This window comes from Anguilla anguilla, chromosome 9 (genome assembly GCF_013347855.1).
Source record: "Anguilla anguilla isolate fAngAng1 chromosome 9, fAngAng1.pri, whole genome shotgun sequence".
Taxonomy (NCBI): domain Eukaryota; kingdom Metazoa; phylum Chordata; class Actinopteri; order Anguilliformes; family Anguillidae; genus Anguilla; species Anguilla anguilla.
The window spans coordinates 19,068,271-19,084,294 of NC_049209.1; the positions used below are offsets into that span (position 1 = coordinate 19,068,271).

At 37.1% G+C, this 16,024-nt stretch overlaps 1 protein-coding gene across 1 annotated transcript; it reads right to left on the reverse strand.

The window, feature by feature from the left end:
* Positions 1-1,399: 1,399 nt before the first annotated feature.
* LOC118236497 (uncharacterized protein C11orf53 homolog) lies at positions 1,400-12,926 on the reverse strand. Its single transcript, XM_035434934.1, has 5 exons — positions 12,865-12,926; positions 9,327-9,427; positions 3,210-3,252; positions 2,738-3,039; positions 1,400-2,424 (listed from the first exon to the last, which is right to left on the reverse strand). Exons 1-5 carry the CDS (start codon positions 12,872-12,874, stop codon positions 2,020-2,022), a joined length of 861 nt encoding a protein of 286 aa, XP_035290825.1. The 5' UTR covers positions 12,875-12,926; the 3' UTR covers positions 1,400-2,019.
* Between the last annotated feature and the right edge of the window lie 3,098 nt (positions 12,927-16,024).

Consider the following 16,024-nt stretch of genomic DNA (forward strand, 5'->3'; position numbering starts at 1 on the left):
ACAGGAAACCGAAAAAGCAGCACAAATTGGATTGTTTATTTGTTTGTCTTTAATCTTTAAATGCTCGTTTCTCAGTACGTTTTGGGCTGTTGTTCACTTTCAAACATCATAACTTTACCTCAGATTTAGGTATCAGAAAATTGAGAAGAATAATGTCCTCTGATAATGTCCAGAAAATTTTTCATTTTCTTTTTGAATCGGATCACATGAAAAAATTATTTGCACATATGTTGAAACATTTCATTTTAATGAAAAACCTTTTAAAATTGTTCATATTCAAAGGTAGGCTAAATCAGTTTCTTTCAACTGCCTTTCCTAAGGCTATGCCAAATATTTATCTTCAAATGGCTCTATTTTTTATTCCCCTGTAAAGCTTTGCCTGGTATTTTTTGACCAGTTAATATCAAATGTTGCAAATATCTAGAATATGAATATTAATTGTTTGAATGGATTGATTCTGGTAAACAAGAAGCAAGTTCTGGGAAATGTATTTTGCAAGAAAGAAACATACCGATCTACAAAACCGATGACACTGAAATATACCTTGGACATTATGGATTTTCAATTTCATTTTAATACATATTTTTATGCATGTTCCAGGGATTTAGATATGCTTCTTCCCTTGTCTACTCTGCACACAAAATTTATGAAACAAACAATAAAAGACTTGCATCCTAGGTTAACACTGCCATCTAGTGTTTGATTGTGACATACTATTTTAAAACAGATATTTCTTATATTCATTTTCAATTGGGTGATACATAAGAACTTGGAAAACAGCTTTAATGTTAATCACGAGATCTGAATGACATTTCTTCATGCACCTGTTTCTGTCCCCATTTGTTAATCTTACATTATCTGTTTGAAAGAAATTACACAAGAAGTCAGTTGACATTGAGTTTCTGGGACAGATAGGCTTCTAAAAAATTAAAATCCAGCAAAAACATTGCTGAGAAGGGCACTACACTTGCAGTTGATATACACGTCTAAGACACCAGTAGGTGGAGTATGACCATTCAGGCCAGTGCCACTGGTTAGCAAAGAATAATGTCCTCTGAACAGAGTGATAAACAGACATGTCATACTCATGTGGACTGTTGTCAGATTAGTGTTGGAGTGCACTATTCTGTCTCAATGCCCTATACTTAATTTTGATTAATAGTAATACATTTAGATAGCCATTATAAAACCCATGTAATATACAGAAGAATAACATTTGACTTTATTAATTATTATTTCTACACAACATAAAATGGAATACATACATGCCCTTGAATCATTTTCAAGAAGCTACTTTTTTATTTAATTTTTTCTGGGCCGCAACAGCGGGGCCTGCCCTACAAACGCGAATGTCTGTAAGTGACTGACTGACTGAGCGATGAAGTTACACCATTGGTCGGCCGAGTTATGAAGTTACACCATTGGTCGGCCGGATCACGTGTGTTAGGTCCAGCCATATGCTTGGTTTTAACCTGGTATTGTTTACAATTTCCATAGGTTGCAGAGCATGAAAACACATAAGGCACATCAAAACAGAATAATGATCCTCCAAGATATGCACCCAAATGCTCCACTTTGCCATTCAGTTCCAAACTGGTCCCAAGGTTAGGGTACTGAGTGTATGACTGATCTTTTTGTCTCTGTGAAGGATGGAAAACAGGCCATGTGAGATGAACTGAAGATGGATGTTTCCTTCAGAGGATCCCTTACAGAAATGTTTACTTGAAATCAAAACGTTTCCAAAGCTGCTTGTAGACTGTGTGTAACTCGAACATTGTTCATATCTCTGAATCCTTAATTGTTCCCATGAGCAAATTTACTTTCTCTCATGTCCACTATTGCATTCTCTCTCTCTCTCTCTCTCTCTCTCTCTCACACACACACACACCATTCAGAACCTTAACTTTCAAAATAAACAGCCTGGGTAAATACAATAAATGTCCATCCCCCCATCTGATTGGATGGGACAGAGCGGACAGGCTACAGATCAATGTTCAAGCTGTCCACTGTAGAGGGAACTCAGTAGACTCTTCGGATCTCATATGGTGGCCAAGAGCTGCTACCGTCATCTTTGGCCCAGTTAAGAGTGTCACTGGGGACTGGAGCCCCCTCTGAGTCCTCTGTGGAAAGTGGAGCCATTTTGGGTGTCAGGTCGCCAGTGACTGCCATATAAGAGGTACATGGCATGTAGCCTGTGGTAGAGTATGGTGTGGGGTAGTGTGCATCATCCAGTGAATGGAGGGTGTAGGGCTGGGTGCCAGACAGGGCAGAGCTGCGGGCTGAGGCCCGGTAGTGAGTGGGGCTCCCAGACTCTGTACTGAATAGAGGGGGTGGGGGTGGGGCCGCAGCTGCAGCTAGCCCATCAGAGCACAGGACTTCAGTCTGATTCCCAGTGTCTGTGGTGTTCTGCTCCCAGGAGTCTTTCTGCAGGGGGAGAATAGACCAGTGAGAAAGCAGAACACAGTGTTTCCCTTTATGGGGAGCAGACCTATGAGAGAGGCAGCACATAGAGGCTATAACTTTTCCACTTGCCCAGGATATGTCATACTAGGGGACTAGGGGTTTCAGAATGAGTGGAGATATCTATTGATTGAAGAGAATCCACGTTTACCTTGTGACATTTTATGACACAATTATCGTTTGCGCCTGGGTTGAAATTAATTTCAGGTAGAGAAACTGCATAGTTTGGTTTAAATTTGCTTTTATCATTTCTAAAGCATTAAAAAGGGAGCCATACCAAAAAATAATGTGAAGTCTCTCCGGAGAAGGGCGGCAAGAGAGAGGGCAGTGCCGATGGAGGAAAGAGAGAGCTCCCTCCAGTGGAGAATGGCGCACTCCGATAGTCTCCGAGGGCCTCGGCATAGTACCCGTCCATGTAAGAAGGGTATCCCGTCACAGATGAAGGGTCACACGAAAGGGATTTTGAACCCAGAGTCGCGGCGTAAGCCTCGGCTGGGAACGATTTGCCCGGGTGGCTGAACTCCACATCCGAGATAAATGGCCTCCTCATGCCATAGTAACCAGGAAGCATGTGGGTTCCTGCAGCAGATAATTAAAAACAAAAACATACTTTCATCCATCCCTCATTTTCATTGTATGTTTTTCAAAATTGACTACTATGTCTCCTACACACAAGTAAAGCATTTACAATTTTTTTAGAATTTAAAAGAAATAAAATTCCTAATTTATGTTTTGTGTGATGCTCTTACCTGGCATTTGAACAAAGGCAGACTGAGGAGGACTCATTCCACCCTGTTACAAAAAAGAAAAGAAAAATAGACTGTCATTTGCATTCTCCTTCCAATAACCCCTGTTATTCAATAACTACCCATAATTCCCTGGTTAGACATAAGTCCTCCTGTAGATTCTTTAGTCATAGCTTCACCCCCACCTTGTCAAACAAGATTTAACTGAGCTCACTTATACAATACTAACCCAAGACATTTATGCAAGGTGGGCACATGCAGGCATTGCTATTTGCATGAAGTTGCAGCAAGGTGCTTCCATCTGCATTACTGTAATATTAACGTTTGCGCTAGGATTTTTTTTTATTACTCACAAATGTGTACAGAAGCATTTCAGTTTGTCAGATGGATGATTGCAGTTGTGCCATATAATGGGACGACATAGCTCAGGAGGTAAGAGCGGTTGTCTGGCAGATGGAGGGTTGCTGGTTAGATCCCCTGCCCTGGGCATGTTGAAATGTCCCTGAGCAAGACACCTAACCCCTAATTGCTCTGGTGAATGCGAAGCATCAATTGTAAAGTGCTTTGGATAATAGCGCTATATAAATGCAGTCCATTTACCATTATATATATATATACACACATACATAATGGTACAACTGTAATTCTCTGTAATATATATACATATATATATATATATTGAATGTGCGCATGATGGACAGGGTGTTTAACGACATGTAACAACATAATCTTGCTTTTTTTCACTTTAAATGCTATTTTAAAACATCTTCATTAAATATACAAATGTTGCCAAAATATTCTTTGCTTAACAGGATTTTATTTATTTAATTTATTTATTTATTTATTCGACAGGGACAATACACATTGATCAACATCACTATTATGTGATGTAAATGCGCCAGATTTAGCTAGATCGCTAATTTCCATGAATTAGGTATAAAAAGAAATTTATATCAGCACGTATTCTCTGTGTTCGTAGAATATTTGTAACAAAAGAAGCTGTCATGATTCTACATCAATAGTTATGACAATTCTAAGGGCCCTGACTGACAGGGGCCCTCAAAAAATATTAGAACATAGAATTTTCTGGGGTGGTGGGCCCCAACGTAAAATCTATTCATAGGGCCCAAACCCTTGATGGCATCCCTCGCCTGGAAAAGTTTTTATTTTCTGGACTTTTCCATTTTAAATGGGTTGACATGGACATCTAATCTATGCATCAGAGATGTCCACATTAACCCATTATAGTCTAATGCTATGTTTTTTTGACAATCTGTTTTCATCTTGGCTATTCATTATGATTGGCACATAACCAAACTGAGAGGAAAAAGATGCAAGGTGGTGATGAAATACATTGATAGTTTTTGCATTAGAACATATATATTACTCCACCTGGAATACAAAACAAAGATTGAGAGCTACTGGGGAAAAGACAAAGACATAGATATGTAGGAAATGGGAAAACAACAGAGGGAGAGAGGAAGGGAGAGAGAAAGAGACTGAGAAATAGATGACAGGCTCCCTGCACTTTGCATATTGCAAATGTGACAGGGCTGATACCCAGGCAGGTTTGGTTGGAAGGCAAGCAAAACCTGTGGGTTTGATTTGAATGAAATTTGTCAGTGCCAAGACTTCCCTCTGTGGCCTACGTGTGCCCCCAGCTCTTCTCTGAAGGCTCCATAGGGAAATAAGGCTGTTAAAACTAATATGTATTCTGAGATCAACCCAGTGACTGATGAGTGTGGAGGGGGGCGGGGGGCGGGGGGCGGGGGGGGTTGGAGAGTGTGACAAATCATTCAGGAGATAAACTCTCTGAGGCCTCTCTGAGGTCGGTCGTTCAGGGGCATACAGCTACTTTACAGAGATACCCCCGCCCCCAGCCTCCCCTCTTCATCTGGGTGGAAGGATGGATGGTGTAGGGAACTTAGAGACCATATAGGGCAGATAAGCCTTTGCTTTGCCCAGTTGACCCTTTTAAACAAATTCATTGCTTGAGCTATTTTTATAAATAAATACTAAGCAATGGCATTCATAGATCCAGTTACATATGCCCATTAAGTTTATATATATATATATATATATATATATATATATATATATCCTTTATTTAACCAGGTAAAAGTCTCATTGAGATTAAAATCTCTTTATCAAGAGTGACCTGGCAAAGAAAGCAGCATAAACATTGTTACAACAATAACACAAGAATACAAACAGACAAATAGAACCATCATACAATAGAAATAAGTGAACACAATATCCAGTTAAAATGCAATACAAGGTCAAGGACATAAACAGGTACAATTTTCTAAAACAATTTCATTTTCCTGACAATTTAACTGAAAAAAAACATGTACAGATAATGAACCTAGGTACTCTTTGTGTCTTTAATGAAAGGAGTTCTAGCTCTGTTCAATGAAGAATAATATTGAATAATAACTTCTGATGTATGTCAGAGATATACAACACCACAGTACACACTCTCTGCACTGCCACAAGGGTCCAATGACGAACAGTTTGACATCCTGCCACCCATTTAAACAGTTGGTTTGGTTTAAATGAATTAAATCTGCAACAGAAAATATCCAATCCAAAAAATGCTACTTGTCCACTTTACAAAAGTAATGTGTGGACATTTTATTATGTATATTTATTCGCTACTTTTTCTTATTATTAATTAGCATAACATGAGCTCCAAGTTAGACACATGATATGCATTTATAAAGTTATATTAAAGCAGTGCAGGTTAAGTACCTTGCTCAAGGGTACAGCAGTTCTGCCCTGTCTGGGATGTGAACCTACAACTTTGAAAAGCCCAGTTTTCTCACCAATATACGGCCACTGTCTTCATTTCTTTCACAATAGGAAGCATCCCAATATGATCAGAGCCCTACCAGCTACTCGGCACACTCCGTAAGACTGCAAATTTGTCAGATGAACAATCATTTCACACACTCTACCTGAGCAAAGACAGGTGGATAAGCTCAGGGAGCTGATTATTGACCATGTTATGCTCACTGATTAACAGTGTTGTTGGTAGTGGATCGGATAGGTACTCCCCACCTAGCCTTTTGGAGACAACTCAGAACAAGGGACTTGGAATGACTCAAAGGGCCCAGCAACACTTTCTTTACACATGGGCTCTTATCAAAAAGAGATTGTTTCAGGTGGATGAATGTTGGTAGCATGAGGAGGGGGACAATGATCAGCACACCGCCCTGCACCCCCCCCCCCCCCCCCCCCCCACATCCCTAAGCGTCATCCCATTGTTTGTATGTCCTAGGGCTGTTTATTTGAATTTTTTTATTTATTATGCTACCACTTTGGTCTGCTAGGATTAGATATTTTTAGAAAAGGCACTTCTCAACTTACCACTGAGATGGTCAAAGATAACAAGGCTTAGTCATTAAAGGAACATAATGCAGCAGGGATTTTAAAAAGCAAATCTTATACTTTAGCTCTTCATTTTGAGATTTTTCGCAGACAATAGCCTTTTGCTTTAGAGGAGTGTACAGCCAGCATGGACATGCCTTCAGCCATTGAGTAGCCTTAGCCACTGGTTGTGCTCCAGGCATACACACTTCAAAACGAGAGAGGATTATGTCCATGACACTAGAGCATATGAAAGTTTCATAATACTGACAAGTCATCCAGTCCATCAAGGCTCATCATTTTGCCTACAGTCAATACTGTCAAGCATGGTCCTGCAAACTAGAAGGGTCTCTTATTCTCCTGACAGTCCTGCCAGACTATTTAATTTATTAAAAACTCTCTGTGGAAAAAAATCTTTCTTTCAAATCGAAAAGCTATTTAAAAATAATTTCCAATCATATCCTCTTATTCTGCTGACAGTAAGAGTCAGCCCTTAAAAGTAAAAAAAGAAAAAAGTTTAATCAAATCCCCCTGAATCTCATTGAATCTTCTCTGAGAACTGTGTTTTTGATACAGGAAATGTGGTCTGTTTTTCTTTTCTTTTTAGTATTTTTTATATATTTTCATAGCTGAACAAACCACATGAGAAAGACATCATGACATTTTTTTCCTTAAACATTAGACAATGACACCTGTCGGTCAAGATGAATGGGACCAACAATGACCACACTGTGTTACATAGGGAGGAGGGCAAGATGTCTGTTTTTTATTGCAATGCAATATTTATTCTTAAACAGTATTTTTGTTATATATCTCAACCTGTTTACATCAACATGACATCCTGATAGACTTAGAATGACAATTAAACGCAAGTATTTTTTCAATATACCCTATTTCTCAAACTCTATTTTATTAGCCCCCATAAAATAACCCTGCTTGAAAATGTTATTATAGAATGTGTGTTCAATTTAATCTGACAAGCACCTGCGTAATTCTGAAATGTATCAAATTTAATGTTGAACTTGATAGGTATAGTAAGTAAATTTTGAAAGTGTCGGCTACAAACAGGGCCGGTTCTAGGCATAAACAACATATGCGGTTGCATAGGGCGGTATCCGTTTGGGGGTGGGTGCATCTAACAAAAGAAAAAAAAAAGAATTATTTAAAAAAAATGCACACATTGTGCCCATGATAATTGCCAGTGTCCCCCGTTCTGCAATTCCGCAATTGCTATCTTCAACCCTCCCCGCCCCCAGTCTGCAGTCGCTATAGCCCACCGACACCCACCCTTCCCTGTTCCAAAATCCCAACTAGGGAAGCCGAAAGCCTATAGCCGTGCCTGGCTACAAATGACTTACACTACTTTCAAATGTTTAACTTTATGTAAATAAGGAAGATAAGAAGTCCCAACATTGATCCCTGGGAGGGCCTATGTGCTGCACGCATCCTATTCTACCCTGAAGCCAATTTTGAAACCACTTCAAGATAGCTCATTTAACTCTGTTTGAATTCATTTTGATAATGATTCCCTTATACAGTACAGTAATACCAAATATTTCCAATCCAGTTTTAGTCTTAATACTGCATAGTTTCTTTAAAGAAGAGTTGTTGGTAAATTTAAAATCATGGAGCTTGAACGATCAATTATTCAGTTAAGTGTAACTAAAGTTAAACTGCATAAAAACAAGAATTCAATATCACATGTTCTGAATGGATATCAATAAATACAAGTTGAAAATAGCCATTAAAATGACAGATGGTAAAATTAAACCAAGTTGCACTACTTTCCACAACATTTCCTCACACAAACTAGACAAGCAACCAAGCAAGCTTAAGCACTTATTGTTTGGCCATATAGTACTGTATTCAAATTGTACTGTATGATGTTAAATGAACTGAGATTCAACAGAACTCCATAACTATATACAATATTTCTAGCAGTACTTATACCTCTGACATTTTGGTTATTTCTTTATGAAACACACACGCACAAGAGCCATTACTAACACTGCTTTGTTGTTGCAGTACCATATGCATTTACAAGACATTTGTATGGTCATAGGTACACATGCTACTACAGAAATATTTTGGTTCATTCAAAATCATTAACAAACCCATGTCCTAACCTTTCATCAAGTTGCTAAACACAACCGTAAACTTGCCTCAACCCTCAGACTTACCGTTTTCCTAACCCTAACGCTAGCTGAACCCCAATTTGAGCCCGAAACCATAATTGAAGCCATTGGAACCTTTGAAAACATCAGAAAACCCATTTAAAATTGATGGAAAACAAGGAAAAAATCATGAAAACTATAATATAAATGCAAAATAATATGTCTGAGGTCGATTAAAAAACAAAAATGTTATCCCTAAAAAATATGCATTTATTAGACATTTTGTATGGTCATAGGTACACATGCTAACAGAGAAATTTTTTGATTCATTCAAAATCATTAACAAACCCATTTCCTAACCTGTCTTCAAGCTGCTAAACACAACCGTAAACTTGCCTCAACCCTCAAGCATAACGTTTCCCTAACCCTAACCCTAAGCCTAACCCTAGCTGAACCCTAGTTTGAGCCCTAAACCCTAATTGAAGCCATTGCTACCGTTGAAAACATCAGACAACCCATTTAAACTTGATGGAAAACAAGGTAAATATCATGAATATTATAATAAAAATGCAAAATAATATGTTTGAGCTCATTTAAAAAACAAAAATGTTTTCCCTAAAAAATATGCTGAACTCACATTATATCTGGATCCACTTGTCTGTCTTGATCTTTTCTCTGCCAGGAGGTCTTTCACTGTATGTTTCACCCTGACTCCTTGATAGACCCTTTTGGAATATTCTGCAAAGAAAGCATGTTTTTATTAGGCATATTTCTGAAATTGTTATCTTCAGGTTAGATGGCTCCTTAACACTAAAAGTAATAGAAAGGCTAATGTGATGCAAAAAAAGTCATAAACAAAATATTTTCTGTTGTAATTCACCTTCAAATTCCAAACTCAACTCTAGTATGGTGTCTATAACAGAGATTGCCATTCACCTCCCATTTCTTAAAGTAAATGAGGTCTCCCTAACAACTGCAGACACATTCCACACTTTCTCATCTTTTGGATGGAACAATAATAGCACCATAACCAGAAGGAAATATTACGATAAATGATCACTTTCTATCATGCATTTGGGAGACCCAGATTCAATTTGATATAAATTGTATACAATGGCATTTTATGTAGTGCATACTACTCTCTTCAATGCACATATATTAATGATCATAAGCAAATGAGGCTCCACATCTGTTTACCAATGTGTGTTAGTCACTACTGAAGCCAATGAAAGCTACTGCTTGAAAATTGAGGAAGTAAAAAAATGAGCACAACTCCTGCCACTATAAAGAACTGATATGATTCAAGGGGTCAGTTGGTGTTAAATTTTGTTGTAAGATTAATTTGAGCTAAGACAGCAATATACTGTAGGTCAAAGGTCATAGCATTTCAAAGAAGGTAATCACTTCCATGTCCGTGGTTGGCTATATAAACTCTATACAAGTTTAGAATGTTGTATAAAAAATAACACATGCACATGTTTTTCATCATGCTGACTAAAGTGGTGAATGGGACAGTTCCAGAGCTGTGTCTTGTAGTAGGTAAACAATAAAAAAGCAAAAGCTTATGCTCCCCAACGTGTAAAAACCAGAAGTATATGCTCCCCAATGTGTTTATTTATTAGGGGGAGTAATTCTGAATGCATTATTGTACTTTTTGATATACCATATCCTGTGTCTTAAGCCAAATTCTAAACTTTGAGTATATTCAGTGCTTTGTGTTTTACATAGGTTTCTGTAGAGCAGGTTCTCCAATTTATTTGCCCAGAAAATGATCGATTTTGATCAGGCTGGCTGTCATAGAGGGGTTGGGCTTTGGAAACAGAAGGTTGCATGTTTGATTAGATCAGATGGGGAATCTCCATGTTTTACCCTATAGACAAGGCACTTAACTTGTAAAACAAACAAATCATGTAACAGCATGAGTTTGAGTATTATAAGCATGAAAAAGAAGACTTCACAACAATCACAGCAAGCAAAACAGAATAAAAGAAAACCAGGAGGAAATTTGAAATTTCTGTTGAAGAAATTTGGGCACTGAGCCATGGTCAAGGGTATACCAACTGTACCACAATTTAATAGTAAAGACCATTAATCAGTAAGTTCACTCTTCTGACTAAGTGATATGCCACTGAATGGACTAAAGGTGTGTATGGCACATATAGGTAACTAAAGAAGCCTACTTGGTGATTACAAATTGAGAAGAAAAAATATCAAAAGGAAAAAGAACTGAGACAACAGGCAATGGATAAATGCACAGTAGGTAGATTGGTGTTTGACAATATACTGCAATTGTGAAAATGCCCTGAATATATACACAATAAAGGTCAACAATATCACAGCTTTCTAATAATAATAATAATAATAATAATAATTGACCTTTTGTTATCTTCTGAATGTTTATTTCAAATAAAATATGTGTAACAAAACATGCAGAACTGCAAGTAATTTACTATAAAATCTGGATTATTATAAAATCAACCAAATTTTAAGGCTACCCTCCAAAACAATTTTACATAAGACTAATGATAACTTCCATCACACTACCATATTCATAGTGACTAACAGTGATGTACAAAAAAGAGACAATTTAGCCAATAGCCTACATGCGTCTGTGTCTAGCCATAGATCCACACGTTCAAAAGATTAATCGGTTTCGTGTATTAATGCGCATAGCCTACTGTTCAAGTACTGAAAGTTTTAATCCCCATCTCGTGTTCCCATTTATTACTGTATATAAAATATGCAATGCGTAGGGTACTTTCTTCCTGACCCTCGTAGGTTGGAATAGAATGAAAATGGAAACAAAGGTATTTTAGTGAATTTGGGGAGAAAAAAACTCCTAGTAGGCTATCAGAGTTTAACACCCAGCCTAACCGAGCGGTGGGTGCCCGTGCTGCAGAAAGGGGGGTATTCAAATACAGAACAAACTGCGACTGTCAGCACGTTAATGAAAACAATACATGCAGTGTCTAGGACTTAAAACAATCGGCAGGAAAACTCTTAACTGCGTTTCAAAATAAGATAACATTTAACACAAATTAATGTGTTCGGCAAAATACTGTTAGCTTTTACCCTGCAGCTGTTTTCTTTGTTTGAACCGTTCAACACAGTTGAAACGACATTACTGTCAATTCCCATACAAGATGAGCAGCACATTATCTACATATGTGCCATAGCTGTCGCTGTAGATATAAAGTCTGTTTAAAGTAGCGCTGCCCTGTGATGCATATCCGTGAAAAAGAGGTACTAAATGAAATCAGTTTCATCCATTGAAAGGGCCTCATATATTTGCACTTGTTGTACGTCGCTCTGGATAAGAGCGTCTGCTAAATGCCTATAATGTAATAATGTAATATATTTGTAATTTCATGCAATGGGATTTCAGTTTCTTTCCTGAACTGAAATGGAACTGACCCCAACCCTGCAACCTAGCTATCTTCCAACGACGTTGGAATACATTATATGTTGTTTTTTCACCCTGGGTTGATTTTGCTATAACGTTTAAAACAATATTCTTGGGTAGCATACATCATTTAAAAAGGGACAGGCATCATTTGCCATTTAGTATTCGATAGAAAATTGCATGCAACAAAAAAGCGTTATGTAAAACACCCTACTCTTTTCATGATCATGAATGTGGTTTCAGATTAGTGGCTACAAGATTCCAGTGAAGATTTAAATCAAATTATCGTATCACAAGCATTGGAAATCACAAAAATATCAATTAACCTGCGTTTTGACAATAGTCAGTGATTTATCGTTGTCTGTCTCATAGCCTATTAACAGTTTATTTTGTGACAGCGTATAGCACCAGCCTTAATACCTTTGTATTCTTGTTCTTTTCTGAAGGTGTTTAAGCCTATTGTTTTCACTGTTTGTAACAAATATAAAAAGGGAGTTACAAGGCATTCTCAAAATCTTCGAAATTGTTTTTACCTCCTGTAAAGATTCACTGGGACATTGACGTTATCAAGACCATTGTCAACGGTTCAGCAAACATTCTGAGAATTGTTGTGCTGTCGAGCACTGTTGCCTTCTAAAACCTTCCAGCTGTTGAACTGTCCGTTCTGTCCACAACAGCAATTGTAAAAAAGTACAATTTCTCGAACGCGTTTACTTGACCTTCGAGCCGCTTTATATCTACAAACAGTGTTTACACGAAAAGATCATCTTACCAGTTTCCATAGCACTCTCAACGTTTTTGAAGTTAACCCGTTTGGTGGTGTGCGTAGGCCAAGTTATACTTCCCGAAAATAAAAATAAAACGTCATTATTATACCGAAAACAGAAAAAGAAGCTCTGAATTTCTTCAGAATCCTTTGCAATTATATACCTCTCCAAATCTTACCGTAGAAGTGACCTTCGTCCATTTGTTTAAATGCAAATAATTGGCAGGACGTTTCTATATAATTTGCATCAACATTCTAGATTAGAAGAGAGAAGTTGCCGCCGCTGTTCATGCGGAGCCATGTATAATTTGAGATTATTATTATTATTATTATTATTATTAGTAGTAGTAGTAGTAGTAGTCGTGGTGGCAGCAGCGTCCTAATAGTATTATCATTGTGTTCAGAATTGCAGTAAGCTATTATCACGAAAACCATAAATGTCTACCATAGCCTACCATTCAAAGTGTTATACTAGCCTACTAGCATAAAAAGTATTAAGCTAGACAGACCTCAAGACGTGGGAATAAGTAGCACTGACAATGTCTTGGCATTCAGGCAAATTCAATTTCAGTTCAGTCAATTCAGGAAATTAATTTAAGTTCATCTTAAGCTTTTCAATTGATAAATTGAATTTCATATAATTTCTGGATTGGCTAAATGAATATGAAATTGATCCCAACCCTGTACCCAATACATCACATTCTGTAAAAGCTTGATCATGCTGGCTGAAGTTTTAGCAACGAAAAGGTACCAAAAAGCAAAAAATTCTGATTGCACCTTTGGAGCCAGTCACTAACTCTACGTAGAAACATCATGCAAAAACATATTTTTATTGTTTACGTTCATCGTGATGCATCGTGATGCATAATAGCCTTTTCATACCCTATTCTGCACACCATAAGTGTTGGAATGTGTAGGACTGGCATAAATACATTCAAGACAACTTATTTTCTCTTCTTTTGACTGAGAATGCTAAATCTATTCCTGAGATTAGCAGCGTATCTTGGCCTATCATGGCTGACAGTTGAATGTAAGAACACCAAGAAATATGAATAATGTTCTTTTGTGAACACAATTTGTATGGCCTCTTATTTTGCACATTGGCTCCAAGCCTTTTCCATGAACATTCTGTAGATCATTTGAGCTCTTGGTGGGTTTTCAAGAGCACCTAATAGTAGGTGGAAAACTGTTGCAATGGGCACAATTGCTTTTCTTCTCATTATAGCATGTGATTAAATACCTTTTTAAGGATATTTAAAACACTCTCCTGCATATTTAAAGAACACTATTTAATCTGGACAGACTTCATAAGTGTGGGAGTAGTTCCTTCTATTCACATTTGACAGGAAACAATTGTGAAGTTCAAAATTCGATACTGTACTATTCCGCAATGGTTTGTTCATATTCTGAAGACTGTGGGACGACATGCCTTGAAGGTGGAAAAAATGGTAATTGGTCATGAAAAATTGGCTGTGTACCAAATTTCCACCGGTTTGAGTTATATACAAGGCGTTCGTGGGGTTGTCTTGGGATTATTGTTATAATAATAATGTGGCAACTGAATTTCCTTAGAGCATTATCATCACTGACATCCTAGTCTTAAAATTGTTTTTTGTTGTTGACAATTATTTTAGAGAAAATAAAATAATACTTTGATATCAAAGACATATGCAATGCAAATGCATCTTACAGAGAGATGTTCTGCCTAAAGCAGTTCAGGACCTGTTTCACCAGTTTACCTTCTACTCCACAATATATGTACTCCTTTTCTCACTGACTGCACTGTACATTACCTGGAATAAATTACAGCTAGTTATTTATATAACATATACATTGTAACATTGTTATTTTCGTACAGAAATTAAAGACACTAGTACAGATTATTTTTCCTGCTTTTTAAAATTTTACCATAGTAAAATACATAATCTTGTATTATTTGAGTAATGTAAATGTGATTTGAAATGAAATTTCTACGGATCTTACACCAGGCTGGTGGTGGAGGAGGCTAAGAGATTTACTAGGCATGAAGCTGGGAGCCAGGGTATCTGCATACTGTTATATAATTATGAAAATGCTACAGCCTACATAATACTTGGATATAATTAGTATTTATCTGAGAAAGTGAGAATTTACCTGGATTAATTATAAAAACTAGTATTCCTTTTCGCATAGCATTCTTAGATGATGTCTTAAGAGGTGGCCTGTACTTCTAAGGAAGTGACAGAATGTATTCCTATGTGTATTGTCATCTGGGGTGTCTGCTATTACAGAGTAACATAGATTATTATTCTTTTGGAATTAACACTAAAATATATAGTGGCATGGAATTAACTGAATTTTAATACTGGATTTTTGAATCACTTTTATTTTTTAATTACGTTTATTTTAGTTCTTTATAGTTTATAAACTAGATTCTTCTTTTTATAAGAAAGTATAAATATCCATGAATGATGTGAATTCCATTCACTTTAAGAAAAACATGATCAACTGAGACATGAAAGCTAAATTATTTTATTAAGGTTTCATGTGAGTTCACATGTTTGGCTGTCCGTTAACCTTCTTAGGAAACATAGTAAATAGAACGATTAACCTTAAAATACACATCAGATGCCCATTTTATGTCTGAGATCAGAACCCTATCTCTGTCCTTGTCTTGAGGCCCTTAGCAACGACACATGTATTTCCCTTGCAAATGATTCAGGCTGACAATTGCCTTACTCCTGAACCCCTGGTTTTTTAGGCAAATGCTCATCACTTATTTTTATTTTAAAAATTTTTTCAACTACTACTAAAATATACGGTACATATTGCCATGCATTGACAATATGGAGACCTGAACTCATGGAACCAAGGTGCAGTTGAACAAGGGGCTGACTCACTTCATTGAATCGCTTAATTTCAACACATACCTGCCAAAGAGCCCTTTCAATATGTATTTGCCTTTCTCACTGCTTTGTTGTCCTGTTCAAGGTTTACAGGATCACGTTGAAGGCAGCCATGGTGAAATGAACAGGACCAAATGAACCAAACCTAAGCATTCATTTAAATTTTAGAATCAGATGCTTGGTTGAAACAAAAGCTGACACCCACACTAGCCCTTTCTGGATAAGATTGGGGATCCCTGCTCTAAAATAATGAAAGCACCTAATCAAGAAAAAATAACAGC

Excerpts from the sequence above, each read along its gene's own strand:
- LOC118236497 (XM_035434934.1), bottom strand. Across the intron at positions 3,040-3,209 it reads TGCCTTTGTTCAAATGCCAG|GAACCCACATGCTTCCTGGT; the intron begins GTAAGAGCATCA and ends TATCTGCTGCAG. Across the intron at positions 2,425-2,737 it reads AGACTTCACATTATTTTTTG|AAAGACTCCTGGGAGCAGAA; the intron begins GTATGGCTCCCT and ends CTCCCCCTGCAG.